The 22,335-nt window shown below is 31.8% G+C and overlaps 1 protein-coding gene across 2 annotated transcripts; it reads right to left on the bottom strand.

The window, feature by feature from the left end:
* Positions 1-778: 778 nt before the first annotated feature.
* Positions 779-22,256, bottom strand: RECQL (RecQ like helicase). Of its 2 annotated transcripts, none has more exons than XM_051962726.1 (16): positions 22,210-22,256; positions 19,294-19,384; positions 18,230-18,278; positions 15,588-15,785; positions 14,265-14,444; positions 13,472-13,578; positions 11,994-12,192; positions 10,676-10,842; positions 8,917-8,998; positions 7,511-7,659; positions 7,303-7,420; positions 6,655-6,793; positions 4,699-4,790; positions 3,875-4,094; positions 3,481-3,610; positions 779-2,931 (listed from the first exon to the last, which is right to left on the bottom strand). In XM_051962726.1, exons 3-16 carry the CDS (start codon positions 18,243-18,245, stop codon positions 2,764-2,766), a joined length of 1,965 nt encoding a protein of 654 aa, XP_051818686.1. In that variant the 5' UTR covers positions 18,246-18,278; positions 19,294-19,384; positions 22,210-22,256; the 3' UTR covers positions 779-2,763. The 2 variants fall into 2 exon arrangements, with proteins under 2 accessions (XP_051818686.1, XP_051818685.1); XM_051962725.1 differs by lacking the exon at positions 22,210-22,256 and adding an exon at positions 22,122-22,206.
* Between the last annotated feature and the right edge of the window lie 79 nt (positions 22,257-22,335).

Raw genomic sequence — 22,335 nt, 5'->3', positions numbered from 1 at the left:
ACTTGGTTTTGACTTGAAAACTTGGAATAAGAATGGGAAAGGAAGATGAGCAAGAATAGAAACCAACCCTATCTTCCAAGACAGTCTGTTTCATTTTAAGATAGCTTTAAGTTTTTTCCCTTACATTAAGCTTGAATTTGCCACTTCTGCACACTTATTCCTAGTTTTGCCTCTTGCAAAACAAGTCTAATATCTCTTCTTTGTGACATGTGAATGTAGCTATCCTGTTGTTCTTTAAATACGATTTTCCTAGTCCTAAGGCTTTTCAGTCTTTAGTCAATCTAGAATAAATTCTATCACAATCCCTTCTTAGAGTCCTTAGTTTCATTTAAAGGTTAGTTCAGAGGTCCTCTAACATGAGGGCTTTCCTAATTAAGCTGCTGGCAACCTCCCTTCATTCCTTGTATTTATTTTGCATTATATAGAAATTGTCTCCCCCAATAAAATGTAAGCACCTTAAAAGCAGGGAATTTGTCCCCAGTGCCTGATGTATAGTGGGCATTTAATAAATGTTTAATGATTGGTTAGAGGCAGAATAGACCTATTGCTTCCCTAATCATCTACATTCTTTCAGTACAACCAAAGATACTCTTAGCTTTTTCAACCTTTATTTCAGACTCACATTGAATGACTAACCCACTGAAACTCACAGCTTTCACAGGAACTGTTAATGGGGTATATGTGGAACTGATTTTTTTTTTTAACTGTGTACTCATATTTATTCAATTGTAGCCTGTTGTAGATTTTTTGAAATCATGTCACTCAGAAATGACAAATGTAAAATCTATGCCTTTATTAAGGTTATTTATAAAAAATTTGAATAACACAAGTACAAACAGATTGCTGGAGTACTCACTAATATGGAACCATTAACTCTGAATCCAAGTCATTCAACCAGTTCTTAAACCATCTCATTTGAACTATTGTCTAGCCTACAACTCTCCACCTTGCCCATAAGAATAACATAAAACTTTTTCACAGATTTTGCTAAAATGCTAGAGAGTTTATGCAATTATAGTAATCTTGGGTATCTGGCACAATCGATTCTTTGTGAAGTCATATTGGCACTTGGTGATAATTTGCTTCCTTTTCTAGATGATTAACATTCTCTTTAATAGCATTGTTCAGTTTTTAGTTCAGACTCGTCCTGACCCCAAATGGCAAAGACACAAAAAGAGTGGTTCATCATTTCCTTCTCCAGCCCAGCTGACAGATAAGGAAACTGAAGGAAATAGGGTTGACTTGCCAGGGTCACACAGCTAGAAAATGTTTCAGACTGAATTCATTATTCTTGATTCCAAGCCCAATGCTTCTTTCACTGTACCACCTAGCTGCACCTTTTTATTTGTTTAGGAAAAAAGGGTAGGGATGAGCAGAGATGGGGATTGTTTTGCTTATATTTAATATTAGCTCACTGGCATGTAGTTTGCAAATTCTGCTCTTTCCCTTTTTGAAAAATCAGATTGTCCACAACATTGTTCCAAAAATGCAAGTTTACTTTAGTAATCATCTCACTTTTAGTAATTCTTTTCCTTTCACTTTTGAATTTAACAAATTAATATTTACAACTTGTAGTCTCCCCTTTTAGAGAAATAACAGATGTTACATCTAACTAAAAATTTGTTTCACCTCCATTAAACTAGAAGTACAGTGTTTTAGCTGGTTTATATGTAGATATAAAGTGATTACTCGGGTATTTGTCGGCATTTTATTTGGTATACTGTGACATTCAATACCTTGGACATTATCAAATATCTATTAGCGACTTAAACACAATAATGTGTTTAAAAAAACTAATGATGTGAAGAAGTTGCTTTTAAAAATCAGCTGAAACTATCTGAAAGGTTTTTTTATAAGGAGGCTTATCAAATATATATTAAAAAAACAAGAACCACCTTCCAAACCTGAAAAATGTTATTTAAATAGTGCCATTTAAAAGTTTTTAAACGAATACCTTAACTTTTAATATTTAGCTACTCTAAGTCATAATGGAATTCTGTTATATTTTCACCTTTACCTAAATAGCAACAAAAGTTGTGGTGCCTCTCTTGATATTTATAAGGAAGTACCTATTATCTTTGAATTTGTAAACAGGAAAAAGATGCATATGGTCCAAGCCAGATTAAAATGTAATTGGGAAATATTAAACAAAATAAAAAATATGATAAAGCATAATGTTAATATGTAGTTTTCCAAGTCAATATATACTTAAAAGTTTTATATACAATTGAGTGGCCCCCTTTCTATTTGGGTTTGATGCCATTAATCTAGTCTAATTTCCTTTCATTTTATACGTGAGGGAACTGAGAGACTAGTGGAAGTTTAAATGACTTGCCCAAGGTCATACAGGGAGGCAATATAAATGTTATTTTTATCCAGATTCTCTTGACTCCAGAGGCAGTTTTTTTCAGCCACTATACTGATTTTAATCTACCTTTAGAGTGTTGCTTTATTAAAAATAATAGCTGTATTTTTTACAGGTATATTTACCAGCTATGGCAACTGAATAACCTATGTATATTTAGGACATTCAACATTCTCCTTAAAACTTCACTTTTTTTGTACTTCATTTTATTGGATGTTTTTCTGTTTTCTATATCGTGTTTGTTTCATAATCTTAAATCAGCAGTATTTCAAAAAATACAAAAACCATTCATGCAAAAACTGCTTAAAATTTGAAAATGTAACTCCATGTACATACGATGAAACAATCCAAAAATTAATTTTGTTGAGGTGATCCTAACTTTGCTTCTTTTAGAAAATTTAGTCAACTGAGTTATCTAGCTTCCTTTTCTTTGCCTTTGTATTCTCTGAATGAGGCCGTTTAAGCATATTTCCACACGTCTTTACATCTTTATTCTGGAAGTTACCAGAATATTTTTCTTCCATCTTTCTCTCTGCTTCAGAATTAGAAACCTGAGGTAATTCAACCTGTAGATCCAGAAAATAATACTGGTAAAAATTCAATGTTTTATCTTAAAAAATTGCAGTTAATACATAATGAAACTTTTTGTATCATTAATACATAGAAATATTACCTCTCAAAGCAGACTAACAAAGGTATTTTTAAAAAGTGTTATTCAGTATCCCAATTACATACATAGGTGCCACTCAATTATGCTGATCTTATTAGCAGTACATTTGGGAATTAAGTTATCTGAAGATAGCTAAAGATTGTAAAACATACAATAACTGGCAACCGGTTCACTCAGAGGCTTTACAGAAAACTAAAATAGGTCTTCGAACTTCAGTATAAGTTAAACAAAACAATGGGCTATTAGATCTTCCAAATGAAGTTTTGTCTTCTAAGCCTCAAATAGTATTTTGTTAATAAGGTAAAGAAATCTTCACTAAGCACTGGACTAAAATCTAGGGAAGAAAATAAGAAATGCTCTGTCCTTCTAGACCTTATAATAAATAGTCCCTATGCATAAGAGGAATGTATATTTTTAATAAGAATGTTAAGCTTGTTTACAATACCTTGAAAAATCCCTTTGTGCCTTTCTTTACTTTCATGGTAATGATATGTTCTTCATTGTTCAGAAGATGAGCTTTAGGGCCTATTTTCAAATATGAAATAGTAGCATATGCTGTAAAACTGAAGTCTTCTCTGTGGAAGAAAAAGTCCACAATCATAAAACATTTGAATGCATCACAGAAGTAATAAATATATATATGAAAGCATTATATTACGTGATGACAAATACTTTATAAAAGTAACCTGTAATGATTTTTTTAATTTCCAAAGAAATTTTTTTAGAAATAAAAATCCAGTTATGAATATTTTAAATTTGTTCTTCAAATAATCTTTCATAGCAACTTTAACTAAACCAGTTAGAAGAAAAAGTATACCAGAAAAAAATTTGTTTTATACTTGAGATATTGTTGTAGGATGAAGTGAACAATAATTTTCTCCAATTCATCACGTGGAAGTTTAGGGGAAACAATATCAGACACTCTCAATTTTGCTACACCCTTTCCCATCCAGGCATCAATAAGTTTCAATGGCGTTAACTTTTCATTTAGTTTTTCAGCATGTTTCAGTATCTTGATTAAATCTCTGCAGTAGTCAGTAACATTCTTCTTTTCAAATGCTACAAAGGAAGAAATATCCATATAGAGTAAATAAATATTGGAATATCTAAAAAAAAAAAGATTTAAAATATTGGCTTATATTAACATATTAATATTTGGATATTAATAGATTAATATGTTGGGTTGTTATATTAAATATTAATAATTAGACATATTAATAATGTGTTAATAGTTGGGTTATATTATTAATAATTAGATATATTAATATATATTAATAATTAGAAAGAGCTCCCTAGTTTTTATCTATTTTTGCCTTTGCTCTTCAGTGACTGTAGATAAGTAAGTGATAACCTCCATGCCTACTTGTTATTTCTATTCTTCAGATAATTTTCCTTAAAATTCATCTTAAGATGCTCAGTCTCACTTCCAATTTTGGAAGGACATTAAATTTAATCAGTTTCTGAACATCATTATCACTGATACCCTTTCTTCAATTTTCTTTAAAACTTAGTTTTTGCCTACTATTAAATTTTCTAGAGCAAAAGTCTCTATTAGAACACAGCCTTACTAAAGTCCTCATGTTCTAGAAATGTTTGCTGTATGCAGTCCTAAGTTCAAATCATGTTACACAGTTTAATAATAAAAAATCCACAATGAACTCACAAATGTCTTTACAGCAGTTATCACACATTTTGTTGCAAGCTGCTGAATTCCACACTTCATCAAAATGTTGAGCTATAAGCATTCGGCGACATCTAAAAACAGAGTAGAAAGATAACTGATAAGCAGATTAGACAACAGCTTAATGATTACTAATCAAACATATTTCAAAGTGTAAGGTGATAAATTTTAAAACATGTATCTTTTGTTTTAAATTGTCATCATGTTACTTGCCATTTAGGGAAGGAAGGTGGGGGAAAGGGGAAGAGGGAAATTGAATCACAAGGTTTTGCAAGGGTCAATGTTGAAAAACTATCCTTGCATATGTTTTGAAAATAAAAGCAATGTGCAAAAAGCAACTATTAGGTGCCTACTATATGCTAAGCATAGGCTAAGTACTGGGGATACAAAAACAAAAATGAACAGTCTGAGCTCAAGAAGCTTATGTTCTACTTGGAGAAATATAATCTCCCACTTTACTAGAAAACTAAGATCGAAAGAGATGAAGGGATAACCCAAAAAAGTTAATTTTTTTGCTAGATCTCTGATGTCAAAAATTGAGTTCTAAAAGCTCAGGTATGATTTGCTCAGGGAGAAGGGAATGGTGAGGGGGGCAATTAGGTAGCAGAATGGATATGGTATCACACCTGGAAGTCATGAAAACCTGAGTTCAAATCCAGCGTTTCTTCAGATAATAACAATAATCCTGGGCAAATCACAATCCCATTTACTTCAGGTTTTATCATCTATAAAATGCATTGTAGAAGGAAATGGCAAACTACTCCAGTATCTTTGCCAAGAAAACCCCAAATGGTCACAAGGAGTAGACATAACTGAAAACAACTAAAACAATGATTTATTGGGACCACTAAGTTTTAACAAAATTTCCTCTCATCTTTCTCAGAGTATTGTATATAGCAGGAAAAAACCTCCCATGGAATATCAAAAATTCAAACCTACTATTATTCAGTTCAGGACTTTGTTCCAATGATTTATAAACACATCTATAATTCTGACTAGTGGAAAAACTAGTTTTACTTAAATAAAATTCAAAAACGTATGCAAATATTTTCAGATCTTTTTGAGCTCATTTACTTAAACTTAACTTAAAAGTGCAATCAAACATGATGAGCTCAGCAATCAAATGAAAGTAATTTTTTGCATGGTATAGCTCTAAAAAAGCTTCTCTGAATTAAAAAAGTGATCTGGAATTATGACCTCTGTATAAAAATTTCATACAGAAATTTTTAGCCCTGAATTATGGTGAAATCTGCAGTTGATGTTAGGGCAGCAAATATATTTGAGTACTAGGCAAAACATTCCACAGAAATGCACTGCCTCTAATTCTCTGTAGACAATTTCAGTATAATTAGCAGGACAGCATTATTGATCTCAATTGTCTGAATAGTATACAGAAAGAGAAATGAGCTGTAAGTCATGTAATAAAGGTCCAAACAATTTTTGCTTTTGAGTTCACATGCCGGAAATGGAAAAATGAATACATATACTTCTATCTAATATCTATCTATCTATGCATGCATATATATATAAAAGGCCAACTGGAATATAGATAAGACATAATCCCTGCAGCTGTTAATCATCACACACGTATAAGAGGTAAAATGAGAACTAAACAGAATTTAATAAGGAACAAATTAATTTGGTCCTTTACATACATACTCATAGATAATTGTATATTGCTTTCTACTTTACAATCTATCTCACTGGACAATTTCATTCAGATGTATACAATTCTTTTATAAAAGTAACATTAAAACTTTTTAAATTATATAAAATTGTCTGATGGTTTGTAAGTTCCTAAGGGCAGGACTTGTTTCATTTTTCTTTATATCCACAAAGGTTCCCAAAGGGCCTGACACAGAAGAGCAATAAATTATTAAAAATATACATACATATACATATATTCAATGTAAATATAAATGTAAAAATAAAACTTACTTGTGCATATTATGGCAGTAGGACACCATTTCATAAAGTTTCTGTTGACCTACATTTTCCATCACCACCATTGTACTTATTCTGAATATGTCTCCAAAACCAGAATATAAAATACAGTCAGCTTTCAGATCATCTCGACCTATGATATATTAGATAGACATTTTACTCTTAATATCAAATTAAACACAACTCCTTTTAGTCCAAGCATGAAAAAATACTTTAATGAAAGAAAACTGACAAGTGGAAAGAAGACCTGAACAGCTAAAAATTTCCCATATATGTGTGATGGGCGATCTACATAGTTAGCATCAAATAAATAAAACTGATACTTAATAATAAGTGACATTATTAAGTATAAAATATAAATTACATATTAACAGCTAAAAATAAAATAGGAAAGATAGTAAAAGAATTTTTCTTAACAAATTAAGGATGAAGGAATTTATAAATACAAAAATGAAACAATAAGCCAAATACATATGCTGAAATTTTCTGTAATTCCAAGTAATCCTGGATACAAAAGCCCTCTCCCCAATTTTTTTTAAATTCTCTCTTGAATTAAGAATTAAAGAAGTATAATAAAATATTTTGGTATGTATTATATCTATATTAAGCACAATGCTCTTAGATATACAAATTTTATGATACCTGCACGTCCACTCTCTTGGTAATAATTCTCCATAGACTTGCTCATTGAATGATGAATAACAAATCTCACATCTGGTTTATCAATTCCCATTCCAAAGGCAACTGTTGCCACTACTACCTGAAATATTCCCAGCAATTTAATTATTAGATAAAATTATGATTATTTTCAAAGTCCATGAATGTTTCTATTAATAAATATCTACTTAACCTGAATTTTATTTGCTGACCATTTTTTGTGAACAGCAGTCTTGTCTTTTGGTTCCATATTTGCATGGTAAGCACCTGCTTGAATTCCTAGCTTCTGTAAACTAACTGTGACTTGCTCAGAGTCCTTTTGGGAAAAACAGTATATGATTCCTATGTAAAAATACAAATTTTTTTTATTACAAATGCCCATTTGTCTGGAAAAAAGCAAATTTGTCAAAAGGAAATTTACAAAAGATTCTGACATATTAAAACTATATATCAGCTAAAGGACAACTATGAAGAAGCCCAAAGCTATATTTTAATGTTTGAAAAAAAGTCCCCAACTTTACTTATCTGCTCACCAAAAAAAAAAAAAAAAAAAAAAGGAGAACTGAGTCTGTTTTATTTCCCTTATTCCCATTCCTGAGCTTCTAAAAGCTAAAATAATATTAGCTGCATGATGAATTTAAAGGAAGAAACTAGTATAAAGGATAACTGATATTGCAGACAACATACAGGTGAAGCATTTGGAAGAATGAATACTTTTAGTTTCTGATATAACAAAGCTACATTATTAATATGGAATAATCAAAACTGTAAAAGTTTTACACGATAAAATACAGTGGAATCCTTTCTAAACTTTCTCTCCTTGGAAACCAATATTCCCATCCTCCTGCTCCCCCTTAATCATTACTGGCCCTGTCCAGATTCAAGTCTTTCTCTTCCATCTCTCTCTAATACTACCTCAATCAGGATCTTATATCCTCATACAACTATTATAATAGTCCATTAACTGCTATTGCTCTTTTGGGGCTCTGTTTTCTCTGTTACATGTTGGGATTTATCTTTGCTTTCTAAAAACATAAGTTCTAAATTTTATTTTAAGTTCCAGGATAAAAGCATCTCTTCTGTGAAGCTTTCCCTAATTATCCCAGCCTTTAAACATACATTTTTTCCTTCTCAGAACTGTTGTTGCATTCATCAATATAATTCATTTGGCAGTCAAAAAAACTACTCTGTATTACTTTTTATCTTTTTATGACTACACCCCACTTCTGAAATTTGAATACGTCCTCTGAGGACATGAACTATCTTAAACATTCTTATGCACTAGTAAATGGAATATACATAAACTATATGTTCAATAAATGTTTGTTAATTATAATTCACATAAAGAAACCAAATAAATTAGCTGAAACTAATTTTCTATAAACAAAAGATATATGCAAACAATTCTATATATACCTTCTAAAATTTATGACTAAGCTAGGTAGACCATATAATCACATTCTAAGTTTACAGAAAACACATTATATCAAAAACTACAATCTATTAAATTTCCAATGAGTAAACAACTAACTTCAGTTACCACTTTTTATAGGGAAGGCATTTCTAAGTCTTCAAAGTTGTTATTTTTTCCTATATTACCAGACTGTCCTTTGTATCTTCCATTAATGAGCTTCACAATATCTTCAATGAAATCATCAGTGTTCGAGGGCTTCTGCCGAACCTAGAAAATCCATTACCTTTTAAAAATAAACTAGTAACAATAATCAAATTATCACCCTGATTAGAGTACATCTTTCTTCCTAAATTTTCATAAACACAGTATCCATAGTGCTCCTCCATTCACCTTACATGGCTCTCTCCTGTCACCCTCTGGATTTTGATTTTAGATAATGATTTTTTTTTTTTTTTTTTTTTTTTTGCAATTTATCACGAGAGAGAGCCAGTTATGAAATTTGGGATGTCACATACATTCAACCATAAAATCCTGTAAGAAATCACTGCTTGGGTAAATAAACCTACATTTAATCTATTAAGACTAACCTTAAAATAATGAAAAATAGAGTAGGATCTCTAATTGGTATTTTAGTTGTCTCAATGTAGGCTAAAGTATAATGTATAATCAAAAGCCAAACAGGGAACTATTTAAAAATTCAGACTTCAGCCAAGAATAACCATTCTATTATATTACTTGAGGTCTCATTATAAAGTACTTACTTGTCTCCCAAAAGTAGAAAATATCTAAATTATATACACTTGAATTTCTCCTATTTCTGCATTTCCTAATAGAAGCTAATCTCAGATGATAATCCTTTGCAAAACACAAGGTCTGTTTTAACCTAATAAATGATTATAAAATACAAGAGGTATACACATTTATAGGCTGCAACTTAAAATACAGAAATAATGAGATCCTAATGAGGAATTCAGTTTACCTCACAAGGGCTGGTATTTGCATGGAGTCTTACAAGCCTTAAAAAAAAAAGAGCTTTAAACTAAAAAGGGAAGGGCATGGAAAAAACTTATTTTCTTTATACAACAAGCTATAGCTACCATAGAGAATAGCTTCAATGTAGGATAAACAGAAGTAGAATTGCCCAGAAATACATAGGAAAAAAAAATCTAAGAAAAAAGCCCATCAAAAAAGCCCATAACTTTAACTGTCTGCATATAAATAAACAAATTATAGGTAACATTTCCTGAATAAAGTCACTCTTCTTCATTATTTTCCATTCTTTTATCCTTAGTTATAAGGTCTATAAAATAGACAATACTCATTTCTTCTCTCCCTCTCTTATTTTTAAAACTCTCTTCATCTACTAATTCCTTCCCAGCTGCTACAAAAATATCCAGGTCTTTTCCAGTTCTTAAAAATGAATAAATAAAAAACTTCATTTGACCTTCCATTCCCTCAATCATCTTTTTACCCTTTCAAAGTCAAATTCGCCCCCACAAAAGCTTTCTACACTCACTACCTCCATTATTTCTAAGATATCAATCTCACTTTTCAATCGCTTCTCATCTTGCTTTCAATCCCATTACTTAACTGAAACTATTCTAAAGATGACTTTGGCTTGATTTAAGGAAGAACTTCCTAAGAATTGGAGCTTTTTCAAAAACATAATGAGAAGCCTGGGAAAGAGGAAGGCAGTGATCTTCACAAAAGTCCAGGCAAAGGCTAAACACAATTTATTAGGTATTTTGTAGAGGGGATACTTTATTCTGTTATGGGTATGATTAGAGCCTTGTGAGACTATTTATAAAGTTGTCTTTAATATCTGTTCATTCCCTAGTTAGAACAATCATATAGATAAAAGTACTTGTAATGTAAAAAAAAAAAATGCAAAAAGTCTATTTTACATATTTTTTTACATATTAAATTAACATAAAAGCTACATGCCTCATAATAAAGATTTGGCCGATTAAAAGATGCAGTAAATGTAAAGCACTTCTCAACACATAAAATTTTCTGAGCATCCTTCAAAACATGATTGGTAGCAGTTGCTGTCAAACCAATTAATGATGTATTGGGAAACTGCCGCTTTAAGATACCAAGTGCCTTATAATCTGGAAGAAAAAAGGGGAGGGAAGGGGGAAACTTGTTAAAGATATCTTTCCCTACCTGCAACAATTAAAATACGTCATGTATTATAACATATTATTGATTTCAATTAGTATATGCTATTATTAGCAACATTTCTCTAGTGCTTTTGGAGCCTAAAAAGCACCTTCCTCATAACAGTTCTATGAAGTAGGTAATGCTACTTACATTATTGTCTTTTCTGGCTTAATATAAAACTTCTCTATTCAGTTGACTACTTCAGCTGCCTCTAATTTTAATAAGTAACATTTACTTCCAGAATTTAATTTGACCATTTCTTCAGGTAGAGCTTCTTGGTCAGAATCAAAGATCAAGTGCTAAGGAACAACTTACTTCTAACCATTTTTTGTGAGGTATCTGACAAAACAGCCTATTCTTTCAAAATAATCTATTCTCTTCTGTTAAAAAAAAAAATAAAAATAAAAACAGGAAAGATATTGGGTAGAGATAACGAGGTGGATTCAGAAGTCAAGCTAACAAACATTTATAAAGCACTTACTATCTGCCAGAAACTACTGTGTGCTAGGGACAAAAAAGCCAAAGACAATCCCCACCCTTGAGGAATTCACAATCTAATGGAGGAAATAATATGTAAACAAGATATATAAAGAATATATAAAGGATAAATTGGAGACCTTTCCTAGTAACAGCACTAGCAAGTAATGGGATTAGGAAAGGCTTCTTGAAGAAGTAAGATTTGCAAGGCTAGAAAATGAGCTAAGGAGGGAAAGCATTAATGTACAGAGAATCTTGTAAGTAAGCAGACCAATATCATTGTAGAGTATATGGAGATGAGTAAAGTATAAGAATATGGAAAAGGAGGAAGAGATCAAGTTATAATAAGTTTTAAAATACAAACAGTATTTTATATTTGAGTCTAGAAATAACAGAGAACCACCAGAGTTTACTCACAGGAGATAATCCACTTCAAGAATAAAGGACTAATAACTCACTGGGATGTGATCTGGCCAACTTATGTTTTAGGAAGATCAATTTGACAGATAAGTGGAAAATAGACTAGAATGAGGGAAAGGATGGCAGGGAAACCAACCAAAAGGATATTGCAGGCACCTATTTTTCTGGTATATATTTAGTAGTGGATAATTATAATACATACCAGGTCTGAAATCATGTCCCCACTGACTACAGCAATGAACTTCATCTACAGCAATTCTAGTAAATCTTCCTGCTTCATAAGCTTTCTCCAGTCTTGACATAAACATTTTGCTTTTAGCAATTTTCTCTGGAGTAACATAAATGAGCTTTAGCTTAGAGTTTTTATTTACCATTTCAGCATGAACCCATTTCACATGCTCCTGTTAAAAAGTAAATCGGAAAAAAAAAAAAACACACTGATCTATTTTATTAAAATGATTAATGAAAACATTCACTATTATAATTTACTACTACAACAACTACTATTACTAATTATTACAATTTAATACTGTATAAACATTCCTTATTATATAGTTTAGTATCTTCCAACATATCCTCAGCAAAATTTCACTTGATAAAATACTTTCAATAAATATACTTAAAATGAGCTTTGTGCTGGATATTGAGACATACAAAGACTGAATTAAGGCAGGTTTCACAGTCTGAGGCTCACAGTCTAACTCAATAAGACATAAACATATGTATTATAAAATAATATATGACAACTGAAAGACATGTAAAAGGTTATGAGAAGATGGCTTTTTAAAGAAATTAAATTTTAAAAAGTAGATCAAAAACCTCATAATACTATTTCCTATCACCCTGCCTCTTCATGTTGTTTACTTAGCGTTTCAGCAGCCAGACTAATTTTGTCAAGAAAAACCTTTATCATAGCAGTTCCCCACTTGGGGTCGGAGATCTTCCTCTACCCCACCAATATTTTGATAAATTTATTTCAATACAATTGGTTTCCCTTATTATAGCTCTATGCATTTTATTTTGCACATTTAAAAATATTATTCTGAAAAGGCATTTGGCTTCATCAGATACAAAAAAAAAATGTTAAAAAAACAATAACAACAACAAAAAACCTGTTTTAGAAGGGCTGATAGAGGAATGAACTAAATACCAGAATAGGTGTTCTTATTCGTGGGTCTTCAGGCTCTAAGGCATCAGTGGATAAATTTCAAAGAATATGTGAACTCAGATGAGGGGAAAAACACATCTTAATTTTCACTAACCTCTAACTGAAATTTTGTATTTTCTTCACTTATCTAAAAAACACTACTGAGATAAGGCAAGAATGGGCTTCATCAAATTAACAAAGAACCCCTGGTCTAGAGGATATTTTTAATCCAGCTAGGTTTTAGATAAACAAAAGCATTACTCTCATCAACTATCTTGTAAAAGAGAAGGGTGAGCATAGGAAGATGACAAAAAGAATAAATGAAAAATGCTTTTTAATGTATATGTATTTTAGTCTCAAAACAGAAGAAACTACATAAGAGCAGGCTATCTTGCCTAAAAAATATTTTTCATTTGTTTATTGTACATATTCCTAATTATTATTATAGCATTCTAATTTTAAAAGGTACCAATTTATAGCATTCGAGGAACAAGAGACTAGAAATCCACCTTTTATACTTATCAAAAACATACCTTAGTGCTGGAAGCATTTAGTAAAGTAGCTGAAACTCCCAATTGTTCTAAAACCATTAATTGATCTTCCATAAGAGAAATCAAAGGGCAGATCACAAGTGTAAAACCTGAAAGATAATATTCCTGCTTTAAATTTCATAATTTCCTTAATGTGCTATTGGAATATTAGGTAAATATGGGCCAATAGGCAAAAATCTGAAAATTATTGCAGAAGTTGTGCATAATCTTTCAGAGGCCAGGGTTACCTCCGTGTTAACGTAGCAGTCTAGGACTGCTACTGCAGAATGTAGTTATTCCAATTAGAGTTTAGTGTAAACTAAGCTTCCTTAATAATTAAGATTAATAATAATTACTTAAATAACCCCATACTTATTTAGTGCTTTACAGTTTTCAAAGTTCTCTCGTATCCCATCTAATTCCCACAATGACATTATTCCAAATTTGTAGGTGACAAAAAAAGTATTAGAAAAGTTTTGTGACTTATTCAATGTCACACAATAAGTGGCAGAACTGTGACTCAGACTCAAGTTTTCGAAGTCCTGATCAAATATCACCCACTCTACCTAGCTTCCTTCTACTGTTATATTTTAAGGTCTACATGAAAATACTTTCATAAGAGAAAAAAAAAATCACTAAAGTTGATTTTTTTTAAAAACAAACTAAATTCATAGGTAAATTTTGAAGTTTGCAAAATTAGTATATTATTTATAAATTATTTTAAAGCTATTTACAAACTAATATGAAAGACCACCATGCTTTCCCTCAATTTTAGTTAGGTTTTTCTTTCACATACCATCAGAACATACTGCTGGTAACTGATAACACAAGCTCTTTCCACCTCCAGTTGGCATCACAAGAAATACTTCCTTTCCAGCCATTGTCACATTAATAGTTTCAAGCTGTAGAGACCTAAACTTTTGCAGTTTAAAGACATTCTGCATGGCATCCTTAACTTTTCCAGACCATGGAAAATCTAGGATAAGAAAAACATAAAATAAATTATATACATTGAAACACTTAAACAAAAATACATAAATCAGTGTTTTTCTAAAACAGAATTTCATATGCAGTATTCATTAATAAAATTCAGATGAAATGACTGCAACAAACAATTTTAATTTTTGGAGAGAAACTAATTTTTAAATATTGACTTATTTTTATGACTACTTGACTATTTCAGGAAACTTTCAAACAAGATCAATGAAATAAATATAGAAGAAAAGTTTTGTGGGGTTTTTTTCCCCTTTAAGATTAAAGCTAAGAATAATCACAACTTCCAATTGGCATACTAAGTATGATAACCATAATTAAACATTTTTTGTTTTCCTTTAGAATGTTCTGATAGCTACATTTCATTACAAGTTGTATGATGCACTGAGAAATAACAATACCTATAATATTTTGTTCAAAGTAGGCAGTAGATGTTCATCAATCTTTTGTTTTTACCTCAAATAACAGGAACCCAATTAACCAGGACTGTTAAATGGCTATACTTTTCTCTGTACTGTTCATTTTCAGAAGAAAAATCACAAGAAAATAAACTTTTTTGACATTTAGTACAATGATAAATATGCCCTAAAATTTTTTATATATTGATTTCAATATTTTCTGTACCTTTAATATTCTAAAAGTTATCTATGATTTTCTAATGACATCACTGAAGTTTTGCAAGATCCTTTTTCATCAAATAAAGATTCAATTATAAGAATATAGGCAAATATATTTTTAAAAGGCTTCTAACAACAATCAATCAGGAAGCTTAGTTAACACTAACTTCTAATTAAAATAACTACATTCTACAAGCATAAAAATTAATTTTATTTTATCTTTTAAAAAAATAACAAAATCTAAGTCATAAAAACTAAATTCACAAGGATCTATACAACTGTATCCAAAATCCACGTCTAGCTTTCCCTTCTCACCATCCAAAACCCACATCCAGCTTTCCCTTCCACCATTCTCTGAAAGAGACAACCAGCATAACCTTTCTAAGACTAATGGAAAGTATCATATTAAATAAAGCAATTTAAATTTCAGTGTACACACATACACACACACACACACACACACACACACACACACAAAAAAAAAACTTTAGCAAGATAAAAAGTGAAACCTTGTTTATTCCAGCCCTCAGGAGAAGAATCCAATTCTGAGCTTGCCCCAGCACCTGAATCTTCTAGAGATTCCTTAATTTTCTTCTTTAGGGCAGTCTTTTTCCGAATAAGTTCTTGCTGTCTTTCCAAAAGTTCTTGTATCTGAATTTCTATTGCTTGTAGTTCACTAGTGACAGAATCTAATTCCTCACTTAGCTCTACAGGAAACAAAAGAGGTCCACAAGGACCATAATGGAGTTTATAAAAGCACTATTACAAAGATGCATAAACCACAGAATAAAGGAAGAATTATTTAAATGAGACTTGAGATAGGTAATCAAGAATTTCCAGACTATTTATATTTTAATTACAAGAACTTAACACATGGGGAGTTTATTTAAAATGTTCATACCTAACTACTGTAATAAGTTTCCTATCAATGTATTTATATATTATGCTAGTGATGAATCATGACTATACCCTTGTGCTAGAAGCACAGAGAAAAACTATGTATTACCAGAATTTTCTTTATTCTTTTGTTAACTCCAATGAAAAAAAATGCCAACCTGTATAGATCTATTCAATATGAACATTGATGTTAGTAAGAAATAGCAGAAAAGAAGGGTTTCTCCCATAATACTTCATTCAATTGACAACTGGGAAGCTATTAAAAAATATCCCTAAAAAGTATCAAAATAAAGGCATACAAAGTAATGTCTTAGTTTTATTTCAATCTCAACTTCACTGTTATTAAATGGATAACATATGACTAGAATACAACATAATAATAGCTACATTACAAAATAAACAGGGCATTGTCTTACATGACCTTTGTAGTGCCAGTTTCAAGCTATCTGCTTACATGTCTCTTTTCTCTCACAATTTGAGAAAAAGCTATCGATACTTATTATTTCATTTCTTCTACTCTTATCCTTAATCTACTATCTGACTTCCATTCTAAGATGTCAGCTGAAATTGTTCTCTATAAAGTTACTAATGATCTCTTAATTGCCAGATACAACTAGTCTCTCTTCAGTTCTCAGCTTTCTTGACTTTTCTGCAGCACCTAATAGTATCAAAATGCTTCTCTTCCTAGATATTCTTTCTTCCTTGGGTTTTTATGATACTTATTTCTCCTGATTCTTTTTCTTCTTTATTAATTACTCAGTCTCCTTTGCTGAATCACAATCCATGTCACAACCCCTATATGTAGCTACCTTGGCCACGTTTTCTATTACACTAATGACCTTAGAGTTCACTTACATTCAACTATTATTTTTACACAGATAACCCTCAGATTTTAACATATAGCCTTAACTTTTCTGAGGAGCTCTAAACCCACATTCCAAATACTTATCAATCACCATATATCTTAAACTCAACAATTCTAAAACTAAATTCATTATCTGTGGTTATATATGACCCCTTCCTTCTAACATCTTCCCATTTCTGACTGAGGGTACCATCATTCCACCTACCCATGACAACCCTCCACTTACTTGATCACCATGATAGTTTATATATATATATATGCCTTTTCTTTAGACCTAGACTATTGCAATAGTCTAATTAGTTTCTTCCCTCTCCAAAGAGCTTACAAATTGATAGTCCTAAAAATACAGGTGTGACCACCTCATTATTCTTCTCAAAAAGTTCCAGATGCACTTATTTACCTCTAGGATAAAATACTTCCATTTGTCATTCAGAGTCCTTCACAATCTGGCTCCAGCCTACCTTTCCAGAGTTATTGTATATTCATAGACTCTTTGTCATATTAATGCCTAACAAGACTGTCTACTTGTTCCCCATTATTTACCATTCCACATCCCCATTTCTGTACCTTTGCACAAACTGTGCTTCATGATTCTAATATATTCTCTCCCTACCTCTAGTTCACAAAATTCGTAGCTTCCTTCAAGGTTCAATTCAAATAACATGTTCTACATAAGACTCACCCTAATCTTCCAGTTGCTACTGGCTCTCTCATTTCTGTGAAATTACTTAATCTCCCTTTTGTATTTACTTAACTGTATTCATGTTTCCCTCCCCCCCCCCAAGAGAATGTAAAAAAGTTCCTTGAAGGAAGAGTTCGTCTCAGGTTTTATTTTTTTTTTCCATTGTATTCCCCAGTACCTAACATGATACAGGCAACTTAATAAACATATATTGAATAAATGTACAGTCAACAAATTGGGCTGATGAAAAGAAGTCATATAGGTCTAAAAAAAAAAAAAACTTATCTTATCAACTTAATTTACTTTTCAGAAATAGTTTTCATGCTCAGAGAATCTGAATCAATATATAATGATAATGTAAACTAAAAAAAAAGAAAAAAAAAAAAAGGATAAGGCCTAGGTTCTTAAAACTTAGGCACTTTCTTTTTAACACTATCTCCAGTTATCAGGACAGCAAAAAGGGCTTTAAGGAAGAACATGAATGTATCTTTTGAAATATTGTATAAACCTGAGAATTCAGGTTCATACAGATTTTTCACTTATCATGGGCACCCAAGTTTGTATCCAAGTCCATACTCCTTATGTTCTCCAAATATCCATGATAGTGATGATTGTTTGTAATCAGCAAAATGTTCCTGCATGTTTAAATCTGAAGCAAGTAAAATTAGAAATAAAACAGAACTAAAAAAGCAATTATTTCAACCCACCTGAAACTGATTCCATTTTCAAACTGTTTAACAATCCCTGAAGTTCTTTCTAAAAGAGAAAGACTGATCAATAAGTTTTTTAAGTCTTATCTTCTCTCCATTAATATTATTTTCAATAATAATTCATTTTCTAATGCTTATTATTCCTAATTTGCAATTAGTACTTAAATAAGAAATGCTACTCCAAACAATTTTGGACTATGCCCAAAGGGTTATAAAATTGCACACTATTTGATCCAGCAGTACCACTACTGGATCCATAGCATTAAAAAAAAATCATAAAAGAGGGAAAAGAACCCACATATACAAAAATGTTTGTAGCAATTCTTTTTGTAGTGATAAAGAATTGAAAAATGAGTATATCCCATCAATTGAGGAATGGCTGAATATTTAAGATACATGAAACTAATGAAACATTATTGTTCTCGAAAAAATGATGAACAAGCTGACTTTACAAAGGCCTGGAAAGAGTTACATGAATTGATGCCGAGTAAAACAAGCATAACCAGGAAAACATTGTACACAGCAACAGCAGGATTGTGCAATGATCAACTATGACAGACTTGATTCTTCTTAGCATTTTAGCGGTCCAAAGCAATCCCAATAAACTTTGGATGGAAAATGCCATTCGCATCCAGAGAGAGAACTGTGAAGACTGAATGTATTTCAGAACATAGTATTTTCACCTTTTTTTTCTCTTGGTTTTTCCCTTTTATTCTGATTTTTTTCTCCAACATGATATGGAAATATGTAAAAAATGAATGTACATGTATAACCAAAAAGAACTGTTTTACATGTAACTGGGGAAAAGAAAAGCTTACAAAAAAAAAAAAAAGAAAGAAAGAAAGAAAAAAAAATGCCACACCAGCCGAGAAGTCATTTGCCAGTAGTGAAGATGTAAGATAATCATCTTCCCTTCTCCAAAACATTTCTCAACGACTATACTTTCCCAGTCACCACCTGAAATTACTATTCTCTCTTCCTACTAAAGACCAAACTATAGTTGCCTACAAATAATCAAAGACTCCAGTATATTTGTCTGGATAGAGACAATTTTGTTAGACCTTTTTAATTATAATGAGGTACTTAACTGTGGATATGGCAAATTAGTCTACAATAAAAGATGTTTCCATAGGCTTGTACTGCAGGCTTGTACTGCAAATGAAAAACATGTTTTGTTAAAAACAAAATATACAATATATTAAAATCAGTCTAATTAAGAAAGAAAAAATATCCAGATTTCCCATAATGTTCAAGATTATCCACTAGAAATATCCCATCTCCCACCCACCATCAAAGTATTCAACTTCTGGAAAGGATTCCAATCCTTTGTAATACAGTTTGTGGTAATACAGTAAGGTGGTAAGAAAAGAAGACAATGCTAAGAATCACAAAATGAACAAGAGGACATATTACATAAAAAAACTGAATCCTGTCGATTCTGACATTCTTGTTACAAATAAAACCAGAAAACAAAAAGAAATTTTAACTAAAATTAAAGGTTGTTTATAGATTATCCCTGCAAGACAAATAAAGAAATTATTTCTTTCATGATATTTCATGAATTGGAGAACAAGAAAAAAATATTTCATAGGACATTGGTCATCTCATCAATAATGTAGTGGTCATGTGAAGCATTTGCAAAATGACCAGCAAGAACACCACTGCAATTTACACCAACTCCTAATGCAAAGTATGAAGAAGTAGAGAAATTCTACAAAGACTTCAATAAGACCTTACAAATTTAATCAGTATATGCTTTAAAAATAAGTGTCTTCAATGCAAAGTTGTACATATAGGAAAAAAAACCAGAAAACAAAATATTGTTAAAAAATTAAAAATTGAGGAAAGTTAAAGGCTTATAGAAGTTTTCTACACACATTATCACATATACCCTTAGCTCTGCTCCACTAACAAATATCAGAATTCTTCTATGTCAATCTAAGTGCCTCTTTTGGAACTGATGTTTTCAAAGTTAGTTTTTGTTGTTTCCTTGGGATTTTTTTTTTTTTTAAGTAGAAAGGCAGCAAGCATAATGACAGACTCCTGAATTCTAAGTCAGGAAGATTTGGGTTCAAGAACCATTTCTCATTTATGAGTGTGTGCTCATAGGCAAATCACTTAATTTCCTGTGTTTAAAAGTTACAAATAAGTTATGATCAATATCAGAGAGGATTGCCACACCAAGAAAAATCACAAGTTGATAAAATACTTAGGAAAATACAAGGATCAAAAATGGTATGGGACTCCACAGGGAAGATATTGACAAGAAAAATGCTTTCTGAACTGGAATGAATGGGATAAATATCACTAATAAAAATACATATTTAAGATATGTAAGGAGATAAGAGAGCACCTAAATGCCCTTGATATATTCATAACCCAAAGTCTGGAGGGAAGAAGAAATTTGGTTCTGAAATAATTGGTAGATTTGAGTGCTGAACACAACTGATGACTTATGAAAACATTGTACACAAGGGGAAAGAGACCACACGATTGGAAAAAATAAAATGTTTGTTTTTTTTAAGGGGAAGAAAGTGGAGCCTATAAACTATAAGCCAGTGATCTTGACTTTGGTAACCTGGAAAAATTCTAGAATGTTTCATAAAAGAGATGGTTAGTGGACAACTAAGAAAGTAAGAAGTAATCACAAATAGTTGATAGTTTCATTTTAAAAGGTCATAATATGCAAATGTCAGCTCCTTTTTTGACAGACTTACTGAAATAGTAGTCAAGCAAACACTCGATAAAGTTAACCTAAATTTTAGCAAATAATTTAAAGATTTCTCATACTATTCTTACAGAGAAGATGAAATTGTAGGCCAGACAAATAGTACAGTCAGATGGATTCAAAATTAGTTGGATTACTAGACCCAAAAAAACTAAAGATTAACGGTTCCACTAAGGTCTTTAGATATATGGTTGACCCTATCGTTTTTAACAACTTAAACAGCATGCTTATCAAATCTACTATGACACAAATCTGGGACGAATAATTAACAAACTGAATAGCAAAGTCGGGATTCAAAAAGATCTTGACAGGTTAGAGTCCTGGGTTAGGTGGGAAAAAATGCTTTAGACAAAGTGAATTTGAGGTGACTATAATATGAGATGACTATCCACATGGAGATAACTAGCAAGCAGTTAGAGATAAGGGATTGGAACTCAGAAAAGATATAAAGGATAGATATGTAAATTTGGGGGTCAATTGCACAGGACAGACATAATAAAACCACAGTAAATGTGAGTGAAAACAAATAAAGAAATGTATTTTCCTCCTACTGTAAAACAGGTGGGAGAATGCAGGAGTGCTGCATACACCAATTATATAGTCTGTTTAAGTGATCGTTACGTGAGAATTTAATGTAGAAGGAGGGAGGAAGGGTTTCATCTAAAAGTGTGCCAACGGTTAATTTTGTTTTTTAAGTGACGAACATGACATATCAGATCTTGATTGTTTAACTGGTTATCTAGACTTAGTAAAATAATGAAGATAACGTATCACCTCCAAGTTGTGCATTTACGAATCGGTAGTAGCTTGATTTAAAAAAACAACAAAAACAACTTGACAGATCTTACAACTTGCCCTGAGCTCTTAAAATTGTGCCTAAAGTGAAAGACACGCAACTTTCCTTCCCAAAGAAGCCTACAGAGGGGAACACAAAAACGTGACCTTCCCAAAAGATTCGGGTGGCCCAGAGGAGGCTTCTTCCAATAACATCCAGTCTCCCCTAGTCCAAGGCTGGTCTGCCTAGCCAATGAGTCACCCGCCTAGCCGCCCAGCCCGGAGAGGAAGGAAAGAGTGCAAAAAGACGAACCGAGGACCCGCCAAATCTCCTCGGTTGCTAACAGAGGGAGCATCACCTCAAAAGTTTAAAACAACAACCCTTACCACTGCCATTTTCCCCGCTAGCCTGCGACCAGCAGAGACCAGCTCTGACCCGGAGACCAGCACCTCCATTCCCAAGCCAGTTACTTACCCTCAGTGGTATAAAGTAGTTTCCCTCCGCCGGAAGTCTTCTTCTCAAGCAAACGCGACGGCGCACGATCATTGTTTCAATCTTTTCAACCAATCAGAAGAAGAATCCTCCTCGGAGGCTGTCCTA

This window comes from Antechinus flavipes, chromosome 5 (genome assembly GCF_016432865.1).
Source record: "Antechinus flavipes isolate AdamAnt ecotype Samford, QLD, Australia chromosome 5, AdamAnt_v2, whole genome shotgun sequence".
Taxonomy (NCBI): domain Eukaryota; kingdom Metazoa; phylum Chordata; class Mammalia; order Dasyuromorphia; family Dasyuridae; genus Antechinus; species Antechinus flavipes.
The sequence above is the reverse complement of the archived record's forward strand: the minus strand, read 5'-3'. Positions and strand labels throughout refer to the sequence as shown.

Excerpts from the sequence above, each read along its gene's own strand:
- RECQL (XM_051962726.1), bottom strand. Across the intron at positions 6,794-7,302 it reads CCAAGAGAGTGGACGTGCAG|GTCGAGATGATCTGAAAGCT; the intron begins GTATCATAAAAT and ends AATATATCATAG. Across the intron at positions 4,791-6,654 it reads TACTGCCATAATATGCACAA|ATGTCGCCGAATGCTTATAG; the intron begins GTAAGTTTTATT and ends CTCTGTTTTTAG.